The sequence below is a fragment of the Verticillium nonalfalfae genome (genome assembly GCF_003724135.2).
Source record: "Verticillium nonalfalfae strain VnAa140/NRRL 66861 chromosome Unknown scaffold_249, whole genome shotgun sequence".
NCBI classification, from domain to species: domain Eukaryota; kingdom Fungi; phylum Ascomycota; class Sordariomycetes; order Glomerellales; family Plectosphaerellaceae; genus Verticillium; species Verticillium nonalfalfae.
This window is the reverse complement of record NW_021167474.1, coordinates 320-18,969: the sequence shown is the minus strand read 5'-3', so window position 1 is coordinate 18,969 and position 18,650 is coordinate 320. Positions and strand designations below refer to the sequence as shown.

At 58.4% G+C, this 18,650-nt stretch overlaps 6 protein-coding genes across 6 annotated transcripts; 4 read left to right on the top strand and 2 right to left on the bottom strand.

The window, feature by feature from the left end:
- Positions 1 to 2,558: 2,558 nt before the first annotated feature.
- On the bottom strand, positions 2,559 to 5,195 carry D7B24_004425 (uncharacterized protein; the record flags this gene model as incomplete). The annotated part of the gene is made up of 2 exons (XM_028638596.1): positions 2,559 to 2,638; positions 5,077 to 5,195. Coding segments are annotated over 2 exons (199 nt in total), but the record flags the coding sequence as incomplete, so codon positions are not given.
- A 3,797-nt stretch (positions 5,196 to 8,992) lies between these two features.
- D7B24_004424 (uncharacterized protein) lies at positions 8,993 to 10,090 on the top strand (the record flags this gene model as incomplete). Its single annotated transcript, XM_028638595.1, has 1 exon — positions 8,993 to 10,090. The coding sequence occupies one exon, from the start codon at positions 8,993 to 8,995 to the stop codon at positions 10,088 to 10,090; it is 1,098 nt and encodes a 365-aa protein (XP_028490235.1).
- A 1,383-nt stretch (positions 10,091 to 11,473) lies between these two features.
- On the top strand, positions 11,474 to 12,453 carry LAS1 (rRNA-processing protein las1; the record flags this gene model as incomplete). Its single annotated transcript, XM_028638594.1, has 2 exons — positions 11,474 to 11,763; positions 11,871 to 12,453. The coding sequence occupies 2 exons, from the start codon at positions 11,474 to 11,476 to the stop codon at positions 12,451 to 12,453; spliced, it is 873 nt and encodes a 290-aa protein (XP_028490234.1).
- Positions 12,454 to 14,086: 1,633 nt separating this feature from the next.
- GLO2 (Cytoplasmic glyoxalase II) lies at positions 14,087 to 15,656 on the top strand (the record flags this gene model as incomplete). The annotated part of the gene is made up of 11 exons (XM_028638593.1): positions 14,087 to 14,143; positions 14,221 to 14,263; positions 14,322 to 14,409; positions 14,484 to 14,555; positions 14,608 to 14,641; positions 14,708 to 14,921; positions 15,000 to 15,091; positions 15,189 to 15,323; positions 15,391 to 15,417; positions 15,486 to 15,568; positions 15,635 to 15,656. 11 exons carry the CDS (start codon positions 14,087 to 14,089, stop codon positions 15,654 to 15,656), a joined length of 867 nt encoding a protein of 288 aa, XP_028490233.1.
- Positions 15,657 to 16,495: 839 nt separating this feature from the next.
- Positions 16,496 to 17,180, top strand: D7B24_004421 (uncharacterized protein; the record flags this gene model as incomplete). Its single annotated transcript, XM_028638592.1, has 2 exons — positions 16,496 to 16,498; positions 16,608 to 17,180. 2 exons carry the CDS (start codon positions 16,496 to 16,498, stop codon positions 17,178 to 17,180), a joined length of 576 nt encoding a protein of 191 aa, XP_028490232.1.
- A 487-nt stretch (positions 17,181 to 17,667) lies between these two features.
- Positions 17,668 to 18,516, bottom strand: D7B24_004420 (uncharacterized protein; the record flags this gene model as incomplete). Its single annotated transcript, XM_028638591.1, has 2 exons — positions 17,668 to 18,265; positions 18,341 to 18,516. 2 exons carry the CDS (start codon positions 18,514 to 18,516, stop codon positions 17,668 to 17,670), a joined length of 774 nt encoding a protein of 257 aa, XP_028490231.1.
- Between the last annotated feature and the right edge of the window lie 134 nt (positions 18,517 to 18,650).

Here is an 18,650-nt window from a genome sequence, read left to right as displayed (position 1 = left end):
TACGGCTTGTGGGGCGCTTGCTTGTACTGAGATCAATTTCGGGTTCAAAGGGATGAGATGAGATGGGCGACGGGGGGTGGCGTCAAACGAAGCCTGCGGACTGGCCAGCGGCCCAGCTTTGCCCTGGTTGTGGTGTTGGCTGCGTAGAGAGTTACAAGGGCACCGTGAAGATCATTCCAGACTGATGAGACCCCTTTGCCAAGCGGAAAGGGCTTGCTGGTTTGGGCTATGATCGGAGGTTCACCTAGGATAAGGCCATGAGGGAAGTATGATGCATGGACCGGAGCAGACGGTTCAAGTCGAGGACGTAAATGGTATCCAGTAGTCCATACGATCCCAGGCAAGTCAGGTAGCAAGTGGCCGGCGTCAGACAAATGCTGCGCTGGCTATTTCCAAGCTAGTAAGCTATTGGAGGCCAGGGCCGCTTGGTCGAACGCGCTGCCTGTGTCTCGTTTAATTCCGAGCTTTGTTGTAGCCAGGCAAGGCCGCTCTTCTCGCGAGTCAGATAGAAGCGGCCCAGGTCGTCACTGCACGATGGGGATGGTCTCTCCTGTTTTTTGTCATTATGTTGCCGCCCATTTGTTAAAAGCGTACCGGAAGGAAAAAGAATGCCACAGTCTATAGCGATGGGGAGGGGAGGGGAAGGGCAGAAAAAAGCCCGATATCAGCATGGATCAGGGTGACCTTGGGTCGTGTCTTCCCTGCCCAGCCAGGTACTGTAAAGCGTATAGCGGACGAAAAGACCCTGTTATGGCTCAGGAAACCACAGCTGCACATCTCGACTCCCTACTCCATCGGGCCAGGCCAGCCCCTTGGCCGATGGACCTTACAGGTGCATACATGGTACATGTGTGACCCATGGCATCGGTTGCGTTGCGTCGTGGATGCGCTGGCCGGACACTTTTGCCGGGAGGAGTTTGGGTTGGTGTCTGTCTGTCACGAGCTGCTTCGCTGGGCCTCCAAGTCAGACAGCGGGTCTCCAGGGCCAAGCACAAAACGATGTGTATCCTCTCCCTGGCCCCTGTTCGGGGCGCCTTAATGAGGCCAACCCGCTCACTGGTTGCTCTCCACTTGGCTGCTTGGGGCCGCCCATGCGCATGATCATCTCCGAGTGTCCTCCCATCAGGACACACCCTGGCTCGTTTCCAGTCTTGTACATCGTATGGTAGCATGCTTGGCACTCAAGGCACGCGTCTGGTGGTGCACGCCTACAGTTAGTGCAAGTGTCGAAGTGGCATGCTCAGAGTTGGCCGTAGTGGAAGTGTAACCAGGCCAAAGGCTGTCGCTGGTGGCTCGGCTTCTGGACGAGTCGGTCCCATGAGCGTCATTCTTGAGACCGCTTCTGCCGCCCTCGCGCATCGGGCCTTCGCCATCTGCGACAGCCTCAGAGGCGGCCTATGCACAATGATCGGCCAAAACCCAGACCGTGCGAGACGTTATGTAGATCATCCTTCAGCCCGAATCCGTTGGACGTCGTCAGAAGCTGAAATTCACCCCTACGCTTGTTTTCTCAATAATGCAAACCCGGCCGTGTTGGTGGTAATGGCCCTTGAACTCATAAATCGCAGCATAGCCCAAGGAAATTCTCGAGAAGAGAAAGTCATGTCGCACAGTCGTCCTGTCTTCCATCGTGACACGCAGGTTTGGACTTGTCCACTATCGGGCCCTTTTCTTGACCGGGAGTTGTGGATGAGCCGGACTGTACGTGGATTGGTTACCAGGTGCCGAGCCATCAGCGTGGGAAAACAAAGCCACCGGAGCCCCTAGATCGAGCTGACGGTGGCATATGAGGCGATGCGAAAACATATTGGGCCCAAGTGGCTCCATAGCCAGTCACATCCCCACCAACCGTCGTGAAAGTCAAGGTTGTGTCGGCCCTAGGCACGTACCCCCCCTAATGTGGGATAGAACATCAGCCAAGCAAGGTTTGTCATGTTCCTCCCCTCCCCGGCCGTGCTTTGACGACGAGTCGATGGCTCGCAGGCCACCCTTGGGTGTGGCCCACATGCTCCGACATCCGGAACATGACAATAAAACGTCACTAACTCAGTAGCAGATCAGTGTTCAAGTTGATTTGTGTGTGAACGGATGAATCATGCTTCTGCCTGGCATCGACGATGGCACGTCCTCGGGAGGGAAAACAGGACCGTCGGCAGAGGAGCAAGCCCGCCACACCGCTGGGCCTGTAATGCTCAGCGCTTTACACCTGTCTCCCACTATTGTTGATGGTGGAGGCACTTGTCACAAATTTTCGTCCGCCCCTCGGAACCGCTCGCTACCATACCACTTGGCGATCCTTTCAGGCCTCAACTAGACATGTTTGTACGAGCGACGACTGGTCTATAGTGGATGGCCTTTTGTCAATCGGTCGTTGAGGCGAAAATGTGTCTCAAGTCTCGTCTGCTATTTGGGCCGCTGCGTTGTCATCAGAACGAAGAGACCCGGTCAGCCGTCTCGAATCCTCAGCTCGGCACCACATAGTTGCTAGGTTATGGGGGGAGAATGCGTTTGAGACCGGGATCGTCGCCCCTGGGGGTCCAACGGGCGAATTGCCATACCAAGAGCAATGGTCGGCCATCGTGAACCGCGCAAGGCGTTGTAGCCCGTGGTCACGGTGGCGGCCGAGTTTTGTGCCGCTCTAGACCGTGCGTTAGACTTACCATGTATACACCCGACTGGGTGGTGGCGTAGGTGGGGATATGGAATGACCATATCGGTAACGGGACGGCAAGGGATGGCCGGATCCAGGGAATGAGATGGCCTGAGAGGGCGCTAGCCTCCGCCGCATCTGCAAACGTATCGCGTTTTTCGTGGTGCATAATGCGCTGTGCTGAAGGGCTTGGGGAGGGGGGGATTACTGCTGCTGTTGTGGATAGGCTAGGCTTCACTAGGCCACAACGAACCTGTTCCACCGAAAGATGAGTGGTTTCACTTTTGTTGGAGTCGCCCGCGCGTCCCGTGGGAAAGGTCCCTGGGGGTCCAGGTTAATGTCCCACACCCTTGTAATCAGGAAGCCGACTGTAAGGAGCTCTCAACACCTATAGCTGGGGATCTTGGTTCTCGATTGCTGGCCCCTTTGAAGGGGACTTGGCGACTTGTATGGTGAAGAGTCACTTTGACCAAGGATAGTGACGTGCGCAACATAATGCCGTCAAAGCAGGGCAATCAGTGCTCGAGGTAACATGATTCAAGACGACCATGGTCTGATGCATGTCCGAGGGAAATCGCACCGCTTGCTCAGCTAAACAGTGAGAGCATAGGCGGAACAGGCCTGGAACGGTCAACCAAGCAGCTTCCAGACTAGGCGTGACGTTGCCGTTTTGGCGATCTATTGATGCTGCACAAGGTTGGCAGTCCATTGTGGAGCAGGCTGGACGAGCGAGGCATGATGCGAATGACCTGCTGATTCTGCGCAAAGAGTGGATCTGCGAATTGCTCGGCCTCACCCCTTAGACCGCCGGGCGCTAAAGCTTGGTCATTCGTTTTCGGGAGTGCAGCCAGGCGACGACAATACACCGCCTCATCGGGCCGGCATTTGGGTGGACACAGCGACGGCTGTTGTCAGCTCACACTTTGGGTTGTTGATCAGCACACAGGATGAGGTTTTCTTTTGCGCCAGGATCTGTGCCCGGCTCCGCTCAAGACTTTCCTGACAAGTGTCACTCAGAGATGTAGCGGCATTTCTTGTTGCTGTTGAGACGGCGTGGCTGCCCTACGGAATCGAGCGATATGACGAACAGGCGTGTCAACCTCGCTGGTAGCACGAGAGACAAGCGTGTTGCCCTCGCTTCCATTTGGGCGTTGCATGACTTGTGAGGTTGTGGGGTTTAGGTGAAACCAGGTTCGAATAGATTCAAGGCTGGAGGCAGGAGGCTGGAGGCTCGAGACACCTGGAAGTTGTTCTCGCGCCGAAGCGATGTGACGCCTGTGTGTGCTGCGTCTGATTCTGGACCTAGGAAAGAAGGGTGGTGGTGGTCCAAACCCAACATGGTGCATTGGGAACAAGTGCTGCAGGCTGTAACATGTAGCTCACACAGTAGGTAAGCGCCAGTCATCGTGGTTTCGCCAACTGAAGGACAAGGCCCGAGGCTTCGTCGCAAGAACGAAGAGACAAGGTGCCAGGTGACTTGACGGCAGGCCGCATGCTGCAGGTATCGACGGCGCTCGGGATGAGACGAAAAGTCGGCTGCAGGCATGTCTTGTTTCCACCGGGGGACGATGCCGCTCGGCGAGAGGGGGGGGGTGGTTATTGGGCGCTGTAGGAACACGTCTAGGGAGTATGAATTGGGATGGATATCGAACGCAGGCTCTCCCTGACAGTGGCCTGGCAAAGTCTGTGAAGCGTGTGTCCGGATAAATTTGGCGAGAGAGAGCAGGGCAGCCAGAGAGCAGGCAGCCAGAGAGCAGGCAGCCGGAGAGCAGGCAGCCAAGTGCTGGGTGTGTCAGTGTCAACCAGCAGGTACCACCACGGTACATCAGTTCCCCAGTTGTTCTTCGCTACTGCCTGCCGACCAACCTACCCGATTGCATGCACACCTGCCTCCTAGTGTAAGAAATGATGATGAATCAATAGTGGTTGAGGGTGGCTTGGTCGGCGTGGTGTGTGGGCGATCGCGCAGGGAAGGCAACTCCATCCAAGACTTGCTGGCGCTGGTGGATGCATCCAAGCTTTACCCGCTACCATTCGACTCACGGAGGTGCCATGGGTGACGGTGACGATGGTGCCGACGCCCTGCAGAGGGCAGCCTGGGCAGGTGCGAGCGGCCAGCGCCAGCACAAGCGTGTGCACCTGTCAGCCTCAGACGACGGGCGAGGCAAGAACGAATGGACGAGTGGGGGCGAGGGACCACGTACAGGTAGGAAGGATGAGTGACCAGCGCTTGCCAGGCAGACTGGGAAGGTGGATTCTCCAGTCGTGACGAGCCATGGTTGGCTGTGAATGAAGGAAGGCCTGGCCCCCTGGTGGTCCTACCATACGCCCTCTACCATGTACTCTCCTATCTTTCTCTCTCCTGACGAAGTGGCCACAAGCAACCAGGGTCTGCATACCCGCACTGAAGCACCGCCCATTGTTACTGTACCGTGTGCAGGAAGTGGCCCCTGCTGCTGCCTTGGGGGCCAGCCAAGGGCTTGCTGGCGGCGCCGTTGTCCCCATCGCTGTCGCCCTCGCCCTCGCCCTCGCCCTCGCCGGACATGTTTCCCCACCCCGAATCTCAAACGCGGAAGTAGCCATCACAGCAGTGCCGCCCGCAGCAGCCCCTCCGTCACCTTCGCTTGCGCATTCGTGACTTTGGTCGGCGAACGCATGGTTGTGTGGTGCGCAGGGCAAGGAAAGAAGCGCTCAATGACCAAGTACTCGATGGCACGAGACGCGAACCCATCTCGGAGGCTCCCGGGGAGGCCACATTCCTCCACCCTGACAAGCTGCTCTTCCGGCCCTTCATCACAAGCAGCGGTGCAGAGGCAAGTACCTACCATGTAAGTGCCTGGTCAGACCCCCGTCTGTTTTTCCTTCTCTTCACTGGACGGGCTGATCCAAGCTGCCCAAGTTCCCCGAGACACTTGGGACAAAAGCTCGCCTCCCCCGGCTCTTACAAGGATACGCAAACAATCGCACCGCGCTATCAGATACAGTAGCTCGAGGCCCGAGGATTCTCCCCTGACACTGCACGACACGACTCGAAGCGCGTTAGACACACGCTTTTCTCTGCCTCCTCTCCACTAGTAGCGAGATGGCTTGTCATGATTCTCCTTGGCTTGCCCATCCCCTTCTTACCTCGATGAAGGATGAATGGGATCAAGGCAACCAAACATTTGACTGGGCTAGACCGGACCGGATTGGCGCCAGGACACCACACACGGATCACGAGACATGCCCGCGGCGACGGCACGGCATGATGGCATTCCATCCTTCGTCCTTTTGATTCAGCTTGCGCTGCCTGCGACGTGCTGTGGCGCCCGGCACGGTGGCCAGGACCAAGGGGAACGAGTGGAGGCCGCAACCCAGACGGGATTCGAGACCAGATCACGGCCAGATCACACCCGTGAACTGTGGTGGGCTGTGGGTTGTGGGTCCCAGACCTTGTGCCGCCCTTCATACTTGGTATTGCATTCACACTCACAGGTGGTGCATCTTGCCATTCGCGGGTCGCTGTGCCCGAGCAAGGTCTAGGATCTGTGCAATGTACCCAGTACTACTACTCCCTGGTGTCGAATCCTGGATTGGTAGGTCGCTTGGCAGACACATGCTGATCCCACTCACTGCGTAGCCAGCAAACCACACACGAAATCAAGCACCTTGTAGGTACAGAATACAAGTACTCTGCTAAGCTAAAGTGATTCAGCGCCCACACACCCGCATCCGTCTCCGTACCGCACCGCATTGCACCGTGCCCAGTTGGGCCAAGTTGCCCCCCCACCCCCCGGGCCAGGCTGTTCACCCTTCTCCCACGCTACCTTGCACCGGCCGTTGCTGGCCTTTGGAAATCACTTGCCCGGCTAGTTCGACCCCTTGCCGTGCATATGGCACTTCAACAGACGTCTGGTCGCCTTCTCGCTTGGTCAGAAGTCCTGAGTTCACTGGACCTCGCTATGGGTCCGTGATGCAGCGACCCCTTTCGCGCGCCCACCCCACCGTCAAACCAGCCCCCCGGCATTCCCGCAAACAACTCGCGTTCCGTTTCTTTGCTCCGCATCGAGCAATGGTTGGATCCCGGAGAAGATGTGTCCAACGAATCTTGTTCATCTTGGCCCGAGCATGTCACGGCGTGGCATGGCGCATGCCGACAGCTTGGGGCATGACAGGGGCCCTCCGCCCTGCAACCCTTGCCTCTGGCCGAGCTATTCTTGTGACAAAGCATCAGACATCCACAGAGTCGCAGGCAGGTCCGCGATCTGTAGTTTCTCAACCCCCCTTCGAGACGCCGTTCGACGCCCTGATCATACCCTTGTCCCCTACTCAGAAGCCGGCGGCCTGTTTTGCGGCCCCTTTCCTTTCATACCATCCATCCCTGGACCTGGAGGGAGGGGGCAGAGCGGTCACAGGCTTTACAGGAACACTCCTTCGGCCTGATTCCTCATCAACGAGGCCTCTCGTCCTGCAGCTCCATCCTATGCGGACAAGCTCTCGTCTTTCTCTGTCTCCGAAGACGCACACGCGGGACTTTTTATTGGGCAAGATATTCAAGCCAGAACAGATGTAAACGGACTGATGAGCTGGACAGTACTGTGTGCCTACTTGATAGCATGTGCAGATCGATGGTGCACTGGAGCATTTCGGGTGTGAGAGGGGAAGGGATTCAAACACGGGCAAAAGGCCATGCCTCGGGCCAGTCTGATGAAATCGTCACTCCTTACCAGGTAGAACTGTCTCGGAGCAGGCTACGCGCCAGATGAGATTGGCAGCCATCTTGGGTCTTCACCTACAGTGTCCACCCATCCATCCACTCAGCAGTACTGGCTGTTTGGTGGCACCCCATCAGGCACTTTGGCAGAAACCGTAAATTGGTTCTCAGGGCGAAGACGCACATCCCCTTGCCCACCGCCCGTCCCCGTCGTTCCAAGCACGTTGGCTCCATATCCAGGGTTTTAGTGGTCTAAGCGTCTTCTTCGTGCACCCCTCCTCGATCTCCTCCCGCTGGCAGTCTGAGAGGGGTGCCCCCAGTCGACAGGCACAGGGTGACAGGCGATTCGTCGGCGCTGATCGACCCTCGATTCAATGCGATAGGTTTACGCCCTCCGTTGCATACGCAAAGAATGGGGGGCTCCCTTGACTTTGTCCAACGCGTCCCCCTTACCGTCACGTCGCAGTTGCACAACCCAACAGGGATTGGCTGACCTGTACTTTCAGCAGAGTACCGCACCTGATGCTCCCCACCTGTCTCCAGACTCTTGATGTTGCTGCAGGGTGTGAGCGCCTGGGCCGAGCGGGTTCTTTTCCACACGAGACATTCCATCCATGTTCTTTTTCCTTCCCACATTTCCTCAACCCTTGATCATCCACCCATCTTTAGGAGGAGCGGGTACGACGCTACCTGGCGATAGCCTTGCAACCCCGTCCGAGCCGTCGTGGGAAAATGGCTCTGCGACCGGTGGGCGATTCCCAAGCGGCACATGCACCCAGTCGCCCGTACCCGCACCGCAGCCACGATTCGTACATCACGTAGTGTCATTGTTGGCGAGTGAGCGGGTTACCCACCCCTCAGCCAGCCAGCGCACTCAGGGACACAGAGAGAGAGAGAGAGATGGAGAGCTGGCAACCCACCGACCCAGCGCTATCACCAGTCCGTCCCATGCCCCGGCGGCACGTCGAGAGCCAAGCCTACCCGATGAGAGTGGTCATCGTGGCGGGCCTACCGACTGAAGCCTTCACCCGGTGACGATGGCACCCCTGCCCCCGGCCGTATGACGCCGCCCACCCTTACAACGTAGCCATCAAAAAGTCAAGTCAGACACCGTGAAGCGGTACGTACCCTACGTGGACTGCGACGCCCACCCCCCCTGGTCGCCTTGTGCTGTGCGGCGGCGGCGGCGGTACGTGCCCGTCCACAGACACATCCTCGTTGATATGCTACTCTAGACGGCAACCCATCACCCATGCAACCCGCACTATGGCCGACGCCCATCACACATGCCCAGCTACCATGTCTGGCCCTTCCTCTTTATTACACCTGTCTTTCCTGTCGGTCCACTTGCTGAAATGTTGTCCTTCCTGGAGCTAGGCAAAGATTTGTTTTATTCTCCATCAGACCAATCTTTTCTCCCCCCCCTTCCCAGCAATATCCGCTCCCTTGGCACCCAGCAACTGGAGCAGCCCGTGGTACAATATCCCACCCACATACACCCAACTTCCGACTCGACGTATAACAACGACCCAACCCATATCCTCCATCCTCGACCACTCTTCATCACTTTGAATTCACACCTAGCCAGCAACGCAAGCATTTAACCATCAACGCTCAGCCCCCTTCATATCATAATCGACCCTTTCATGATGATGTCCTCATACTTGGGCGTCGCCCAAGCCGGCCCGTCCGCGGCCATGTACCAGCAGCACCCTTCAGACGCCTTTCTAGACGATATATCTCGACAGATGGCCATTTCACAGGCCTCCCGACGGCTTTCTAGGGGCTCGACCTGTCAGCAACGAGCGGGAAGTGCCATGAGCACCGCCATGCGAGTTGTCAAGCCTACCAGTGCCAACAGCAGCCCGAGATCAACCATGGCGGCCAGGCGGAGGACACTGATGGGCGACGGTTCTCTGGCAGCAAGGCGAAGGCAGCAGGTTGTGGACCAGAATGTTTGGCCCCTCACGCAGGAGATGCCAAGTTCTCAAACTCGACCCAGCCGCCCCCTCAGCTGGCACCCCTCATCCTACTATCACGGCCAGATGTCGGCGCCAGCACAACAGCATCTCGCCCAGTACCCGTTCCCTACCTACAACGACTACGAGCTTGCATCTGGCATGCAGTCTCACTACTCGCCAGTCCCGGCCTACTCGTGCAGCACGTCTCCCAATTCTGCATTTTCGCCCCTCGCTCTGCCGTACAACAGCTTCGACGCGGCCCCTTGTCTGCCCGTAGAAGGCTGGGGTGTCGCACCTCAACCCACGCCAAGTTATGTATCGGCCCATGTGCCGAGCACCTTTGTCGAGCCGTTCCCTGTGATGCCGACGTGTGACTATGCCAGCTCGAACACGACGTCGCAGTGGAACTCGTTCGCCGCGCACGGGTTCAACAGCACCTCGCCGCCGACGCCTGAGAATCTCCCCCAGGCACAGCAGCAACAGCCCGTTGTGTCGTCGGAGGACGCCATTCCCTACGAGCCGCTGAACGAGGCGGAAGAGGAGGGCGAGATCCTGGTGGGCATGGGCCTCTACGATGCGCCAGACAAGTACGAGGACGATCCTCAACTCAGCCACTCACGGTCGGCCATGTCGTCCCTGCTCGGCGCCCCGTATCGCGGTCAAGAAGGCACAGGCAAGGGTCTCAAGTTGGAAGAGTCCTGGCAGCCGCCCGAGAGCGATGACGAGGACGAAGATGGCGAGGGAGAGGCCACCGACGAGACGGCCAAGGACGACGATGATGAGTAGATGTACATGATGTGTACTATATTTTTTGTCCTTTCGGAATTTTTCGGGAGTTATTTTTTGGGGCTTCAAGCGATGGAAGTCTTCTGTGTTTTTGCCTTTTTCTTTCATGTATAGCGAGGCGCTTAAGGAACCGGAAAGATGAAATACCCCAAGGGACAGTCATGGTCCTTCGAACGGGTAGGCGGGGCCAACAGAGAAAGGGGACGCAACGGCACCAGCACTGGGAGTGCGTTGGTGAGAGAATAGAAACGATGCACATACACGCACAAAACTGGATCTCCTTCGTGATGATCACACTGACATGGCTATCGCTGCTGCGTATCACCCGGTCCGTGATGTGATTTTATTTCCCTCTCCCTCCCCCAAGTGACCAGAGGAGGATGCTGATGATGACGACGACGACGACCAGGCCGAGGTGTCTGTGTCTTTGCAGACGAAGGCCCCACGAGCCGGGGGAGGGAAGCGAAGGAGGGGGGCGGGGTTCGGTGACAGGGAAGGCAGAACTGGGATACCGGACGCTAAGCAGTCAAGCGAGGCAGAGCCGCGAGATGGCACCCTTGCCGTGGCCCCTGTCGCACATGTGGTGGTTATGGGTCTGTGTAGTGAGCTTGGCTGTCAGGGACGCGGTGATTGGGCTGTCGGTCCCAAGGATAGCCCCCGCCCCGCCGTTCTCGACGGCAGCCCTGTCGAGTTGGTGTGGGTCAGTGCCATCCTTGCTCCTGCTCGTACTCTTTCTTCTCTTTCTTTTTTACCCTCCCTCTCAGTTCTCTGTCTACCTTAAGGTAGGGTGGAGGGGGCGTAGGACAGGGGGGGTGGGGTGTCTGACTCCTCCTGGATTGAGAGGGGTCCTTCCAGATGAGGGGGGGGTGTGGGGGGGAGGGGGTGAAGTTCTCATCATGAGCTTGGGCGAAAATTTGCTGCAATTTGTACACAGTAAGTCAGGAGGAGAGGAGGAGGGAGGAGGAGGGAGGAGGAGGGAGGAGGGACGCACCTGAGCCAAGGGGGGTATTGGCTGACTCAGCTATGACCCCCGCCGCAGGTATCTGCCCTCATGCCCTCCTTCTCATTACGTCTCCTCGAGGGCTCTGGGTTACACTGTGTATATGGTGTATATACACTGTATCAGACACTGTCATCAGTCTTTGACATGGCATCTGTATCTGACATCAGGTCTGGGCAGCTGTACAAGAGTTGAAGAAGCAGCGGTAGAACAGGACAATCTTTGACAAAATACAGGCAGCTTGCTTGAATCACTTGCTTGCTATGAGCACCTACAAATCTGACCGGTAGTCCCATCTCACAAATCCACCATCACGCCTGTCCCGTCAGACACCCCAAATCCTCAGAACCAGACACACCAGGCCCGCGGAAGCAAACCCAAGCATGGTCCAGTACATCCTCACGCCCTGGCGCGATCGAGCCGAACTCCTCGCCGTCCGCCGTCAGTTCTACCCCGACGCGGCAGCCCAGGCCCAGGCCCAGCTCAAGCCCGGCCACGCAGGCCAGCACGACGCCGTCGCGCGCGTCTCCCTCTGGATGCAGCGCGGCGGCTGCCCGCACCTCGTCGAGTCGACGGCCCTCCTCGTCGCCGCCATCCTCAGCGACGCCGAGGGGGGCGGCAGCAGCGCCGGCACCTATGCCGCGAGGGCCGCCTACGCAGCAGCCTTCAGCCGGTGCGTATCCCGCCTCTTCCTCTCTTTCTCTCTTCCCCTTGGGCCACATGACTTCTCTGCCTCCAGTGGGAGGAGGTGTGACAATTCTTACTCACGCCGTGTGCCAGATTCGTCACGGGCCTGCTGGACGGGCACCAGGACAAGCAGCGCAAGCTGAGCATGTACAGCGTCGCCAAGACGATCGGCCTGCCGGCGACCTTTGTCGAGCTCCGCCACCAGGCGACGCACGAGCAGCTGCCGTCGCTGGCCAAGCTGCGGGCCGCCGCACGGCGGGCGCTCGGCTGGATCTGGGAGTATTACTGGCGGGCGCTCGGAGACGGGGCGCCCTCGGCGGAGGAAGAGGCAGCGGCGGCGGCGGCGGGAGACTGCGCCGGTGCCGTGGTCGCGTATCTGGGGGCCGGCGGTGGCGACGTCGCGGCAAGGACGGCCATTGTGAGGCGGTTTGGGCAGGAGAAGGTGCTCGAGGTGCTCGAGGGGATCATGGACGAGCCGGGGTCGAACAAGCTGATGCTGGGGGCGCTGAAGATGTCGAGCGAGGTTCTCGAGGGCGCGCCGGGGGGCGAGGAAGAGCCGTCATGTGAGACTGCCATGGACGTGGAGCAGAGCTCGGGCGATGGCGAGCCAAGCGGCAGCACGGGGTGGTCGACGTACGAGGGCACCTGGAAACCAAAACCTATAGGTGTCGTTTGAGCGCGTGCCTGCTCGTGATGCGTTTTTATATGATACCACTTTAGACGAATTCAAGCGTGTTTTTCTCGTTTCTCTCTCCCACGATCTTATCCTTTGTGATTTCCTCCTGAACCTCTGAGAGTCCAGCATTTCACTAATCGTTCTTGAGGGATTTGGTGTAAACACCGAGCCCGCATTTGAGGAAATATCAGAGTGGGAATATGTATTCCCGCTCCTACTCTTTGGACGGGGAATCATGCACACAGGATCGGTTCATGCTTCCATCTGCTTCGTTTGTGGCATCACTCATCTACCTGTGGCTCACTGGGCTCAGATATGCAGACACGACCGCCCAGATGAATGTTCTGCGAGGTATCATGGCAAGTGAGGTATCATGGCAAGGGAGGTATCACGGCAAGTGAGAAATCATGACAAGTGAGTGGGCCCTTGAATAATTACATTGAGAGAAGTGCTCTCCATGTGACTTGTCTCGGGTTCTCGCTCGAGTGGTTTCAGGACAGATCCGGCGTCGTAGTTGCCTTGGCCTCACGGTAGCGAAGTCGCGATCTGTAGCGGTCACGAAGTCTGCCCGATAATTGAAGGGCCTTGAGTTGGAATTTGGACTTGAGTGAGCTCTCGAACACTGGATGGCCTTGATGGCCCCAACATGGCCTGTATGACGACATCATTTTCCGAGAGAAGGCACTTGAGCATTGGATACTGTTGTACGTGTCTGGCAGATCCCCTTGATCACGCACCCACTGGACATGACTCGAATACGCCATGAATATCCGGACAGAATCCTTGGGCGCCCAGCTTCACCTCTGTTGCTGTTATGATATCAGGTGCGTGGCGACGAGCTCTAGTGACTTCGCCAAGGAAGAGGCAAGTAGTGAGGCGCTCACTCTCTGCTTTTTGTCTCGCACGTGATTCCAGATGTTCATGGTATGGAGTTCTCGCCCGCCATCTTCCCACAGATCATCACCAAGGCGATGAAGTTCAGCCTCAGGATTCCTCTGCGAGGCCCATCCTCAGGACTGGCCAGTCGGGTCATGGTCGCAGAAAGACAGATGCCTGCTTCCGAGAAGGAGAAACGAAGTAGATGGGTTCGGCTGGCCATCTTGCTTGCCTGTGGATGTTCAATGTGGAGGACTCTGGTGTGTATACTACTGCATCCTTGAAGGGGCAGGATCCCGAGATACTTTTCTTGACGATACTAGCAGACTATGGGTTCAGCAGGTACGTTGTCGTATGACACAGCATGGATTGCTTCCAATCATCTCAACGTCGGTACAAGAGAGCTCGCTCTACATGACCAGATAAATCATTGACACCAGTGTTCAACCGATGTCTCTTTTTCCCCCTTCTTTTTTAGTATGAATAGCCATGCAACAAACATAATACAACACCCCCATCAACAGCATCCAGCCCTGAGGGAACAATGACACGAGGTGACGTTTGACAATGTGGGGAACGCCATGAGCGTTGGACGTGGGGCGGCACAGCTCGGGCGCCAGTCAAGCTTCCCTGCTATGTCATCATCAGCTCGAACCACGAACCGCGAAGCCGTAGCGAGCAGCCACAAGCCATCGTCGCCGACACCGCGCTTCCGACAACAACCCCTCACTCGATCCCACCGCCCCAGTTGCCGTTCATGTTTGGTTTTGCAGCCCGAAGGACCCTGAAGCAGACGCCGAGCATCATCCGCCCTGTGAGTGCCGCTCGCCCACGAGTGCCTCGCCATCCCATCCCATCCCATCCCGTCGTCGGCTTGCTGACACGGCACAGCGTACACTCACCAGCGCAATGCATATCCAGTCTATTCCCATGTGTACGTCAGCCCCGTTCGCACCGACGAGCTCATCGGCCGAGCTAAGTCATGTTACCAGGGGTGGGCAGTAGCAACAACTACGCCTACCTGGTCAAGGACGACAAGACCAAGGAGGCCTTCATCATCGACCCCGCAAACCCCGAGGAGTGAGGCCCTATCGATCCCGAGACGACTTCGCGCCCCCGCCCCCCCCCCAGTTCCTGATCCTGACCGTTCGCAGAGTCGCGCCTGTGCTCAAGAAGGCCATCGAGTCGAAGGACATTGACCTGACGGCGATTGTCAACACGCACCAGTTCGTTTCTCCCGACGTCGTTCGACATCAACCCATCACTGACGAGCCTCAGCCACTGGGACCACGCCGGCGGCAACAAGAAGCTGGTACGCCCTCCGAGTCGAACCCCCCCCCCTTTTGGCAGTGGGGAATGAAGCTCACTCCATTTCCAGCTCGAAGATCTCGACCTCGCCAAGCTCCCCATCATCGGCGGCGTCCAGTGCGAGGGCGTCACCAAGACGCCCGCCCACGGCACCTCCTTCCAGCTCGGCAGCATCGTCGTCAAGGCCCTGCACACGCCGTGCCACACCCAGGACAGCATCTGCTGGTTCCTGCAGGACGGCGACGACAAGGCCGTCTTTACCGGTGACACGCTCTTCCACGGCGGTACGTCTGTCGTTACTCGGGATTCCGACGGGAACGCCCGTATCCGTGCTGACGTTTTTTTCTTCTCTTTCTGCTCAGGCTGCGGACGCTTCTTCGAGGGCAATGCGACGGAGATGCACAAGGCGCTGAACGAGACGCTCGCCTCGCTGCCTGACGACACGGTTGTCTACGTGAGTGGGATTTTCTCTCTCTCTCGCTCTCACTTTCTTTTTTTTTCTTCTCCCCCGGGCATTGAGCGACGGCCCCCAAACTGACTGCTGTGAACAGCCCGGACACGAGTACACCAAGGCCAACGTCAAGTTCTGCATCTCGGTGCTGCCAAGCGAGGCAGTGCGCAAACTGGAAGCGTTTGCCGAGGCGAACAAGGAGACGCAGGGCAAGTTTACGATTGGCGACGAGAAGGTGAGGCGGACCGCTGGCGGTGCCCATGGCGTGGCCCGATCCAGGCTGACGGGAGTGGTGATCGCAGCAACACAATGTCTTTATGCGCGTCGAGGTAGGTCCTTGGGGGTGGTTTCCACGTCACGGGCAAGGCGAGACGGTGCTGACCATGATGGACGACAGGACCCCGCGATTCACAAGGCAACGGGTGAGAGCGAGCCGGTGGCTGTCATGGCCAAGCTGCGCGAGATGAAGAACAACTTCAAGTGAGTGGGCTCGGTAGGTTTCGCTTGGCCCGACTCTCGCGACGCAGCTGACGAGCGGCTGCACAGGGAACCGGCATCGAAGATTTGAATGGGGTGTGATGGGCGGCGTTGGTGGTGTACAGAACAGCGAAGCAACGAAGCAACAGGGAAGCGGCGGTGGTGGGAGCAGCATACGTAGTGGCACATGGATGAGAATGACCACTCGTCTCGCGATGACCAGTAGAGGATGGCTGTCAAAGGATGGCCACGGAGATGCTGCCGAACCATCTCGGATCCGTGATGCAACACCAGACATCAGTTTTGACGGTGTGTAGAATGTTCCCCCGGACACCTGCCACTCGGTCATGAGGACCGAGCAGACAAGAGGCGCCCACGGACCGCGCGCCGCGTACGACACGCGGCGGTTTTTCCATATTGCTTCATTGTCCACACTTGCTCGCTCTAGATAATTGGAGGCGGCAAGCTCTAGCATTAATTGTAGAAGCGTAGTCTCTCGTCTTGTCCTCTGGAAACGCGCCGCTCATGATGGGCACAGCCTGCCGTGCAGGACACCAGCCAGCCGGGCCCAACTTTGAGCAGACGATGGCTGTGTGAATGGTGTCTGCATGATTCCAAGTCATGGGGCGGCCGAAGGTCCAGATCTCGAGGGGCTTGTTTCCAGATGATCGATGATGAGGTTGGTGAAGAAGGAAGTCTCTGAAGGGACCCGTCAGCAGCAAATTTCTACCTGGGCTGGTCCGTGTCAATAGACCACTGGAACTGTGCACTCACACGGTATCGGCCCCTCCACCCATTAACGCGTCAGAGCTCCTCTCTCTACGCTACGTGATCCCAGCAGCATCCATCTATCTACCCAGCTGCATCCTCCACCCCCGCGACAACGACCAGCGTCAGACGAATATCGCTACGGCCTCAGCCTGACACACAATGGTACGTCCTCTTCACCCAGCCCCATGATTCCCCGAGGGGGGAGGGGGAGAAAAAAAAAAAGAGAGAACAAGAAGCAAAAGAACTAAAGCAAGGCAAAAACACAAAACAGCCCGCCAAACGAGGAGCCCCCAAGACGAAACCACCCCCCACGGCGCGCGCCCGCCCCTCGGCCCTCGCCAAGCAGCACAACCTCTCGGCGCGCCAGGAGCACGAGATCGCCGAGGCCTTCTCGCTGTTCGCGACGGCGCCGACGAGCGCCCACCCGCGCGGCCAGCTGCCGACGCGGGACCTGCGCGCCGCCCTCGCGGCCCTGGGCGCGGCGCCGTCGTCGCGCGCCGAGCACGCCGACCTCGTCTCCATCCTCGACCCCGACGGCGAGGGCGCCGCCGCCTACGACGAGTTTCTCGCCGTCGCCGCCCTCAAGCTGCACGCGCGCGCCGACGACGACGGCGCCCGCGCCGCCGAGGTCGACGAGGCCTTTCGCCTGTTCTCCGGCGGCCGCGGCGAGGGCGTCATCACCCTAGGGGACCTCAAGAGGGTCGCCGCCGTGCTCAAGGAGGACGTCGACGACGCCGTGCTCCGCGACATGGTCCTCGAGGCGAATGCCGGCGCTGGCGTCCAGGTCGGCGTCGGACGCGTCGAGTTTGAGGAGGTCATGCGCAGGGCCGGCGCTTGGAAGTGAGGGCAGCTCGACGCTGAGGTATTCGTTCTTTTGATGGTGTCATGTCCATTTTTTTTTAAAGCACGGCGTTGGGGTTGGGAATGATTAGGTTGGGAATGAATAGGTTGGGAATGAATAGGAAACAGGGTCAGGCTCACACGCCTGGGGCAACATGACACACATCAGAATCATTCTTCACAGGGCGAAGAGCACAATCATCATAATGTCAGACACGCATATACGCCTCAATATCGGCATCTCGCTGTGTGGACCCCCCACCACTAGTGTATATATATATGTTCGCCCGTCCCTGCGCGGGCTCCTGCTCTGCAAGCTGTGCGTGGCGCGAAGCCTCTCCGAAACCCGGTTATGTACGTGTCAAATGCCCAGAAACGCCCACAAAAATGCATACTAGATGATTGTCCCGCCGCGAATTCTTGTCTCTCTTTCTCCTTCTGCCTCGTGGCCGTCCTCAGGACCACGTCCCCCACAGACAAACCGGGCTCTCTCACACCGCAGCCGTCGCGCCCTCCTTGTCGGCCGCCGCCACGGCCTTCTCCTCGGCGCGCTTCTGCGAGTCGAGCACGGCCTGCAGCTCGGGCGGCGCCTTGAAGCCCTGGTGGTCCTGGTGGCGCTTGTAAAACGAGTTGTCGGGCTTGGGCCGCAGCTCGGCGGGCAGCTGCTCGAGGACGCACTGCAGGATGGCGTCGACCGACTTCTTCTTGGAGGCGTCGCGGTGCCAGACGGAGATGAGGTGCGAGTTGAAGCGGACGGAGAGGCCGACGCCGCAGAGCTGGTCGCCGTCGTCGAGCACGTCCTGCAGCTCCTCGCCGATGGCCAGCAGCTGGACGCGCGTCCAGACGTCGGGGCCGATGGCCTTGGGCACGCGGAAGGTCCACGAGCCGCCGCTGATGTTGCGGCGGTCCTCCCACACGGGCTTGAACCCCTGCTTGAAGAGGTAGATGGACTCGCGCGTGCGGATCTGGTCGACGGGCGTGTTGTTGTTGTACTTCCAAAAGTCCTGCACCGACTCGATCTGCGTGCCGAGCTGCTCGAGCTGCGACTTGTACTCCTCGCCGTCGGCCGTCTGCTGGTCCTTGGACTGTCTGGCGGGCGTGTCAGCTCGGCTTACTACTCCTGGCACGGGAGGAGCTTCAAGGAAAGAGGACAGGGGAGCGCACTTGTCAAAGTACACATGCCAGTAGTGCTGCGTAGGGAGGGGCCGCATGGCCTTGAGGAAGTTGCGCTTGGCATCGTCGCGCTGCTCGGCGGGGGAGCCAACGTTGGGCGAGTTGGGATCGGAGCTCTGGGAGAGGCCTGAGAGGTCCCGCGTGAAGAGGGTTGGTCGCATCGCCATGATGGAGGCGGGAGGGCTGCCAAAGGTGCGTGTTTTCTCTTTACTGGTACTTGTTCTTCTCTACAATGAGAGAGAAAGAAATGAGAGAGAAAGAAATGAGAGAGAAAGAAATGAGAGAGAAAGAAATGAGAGAG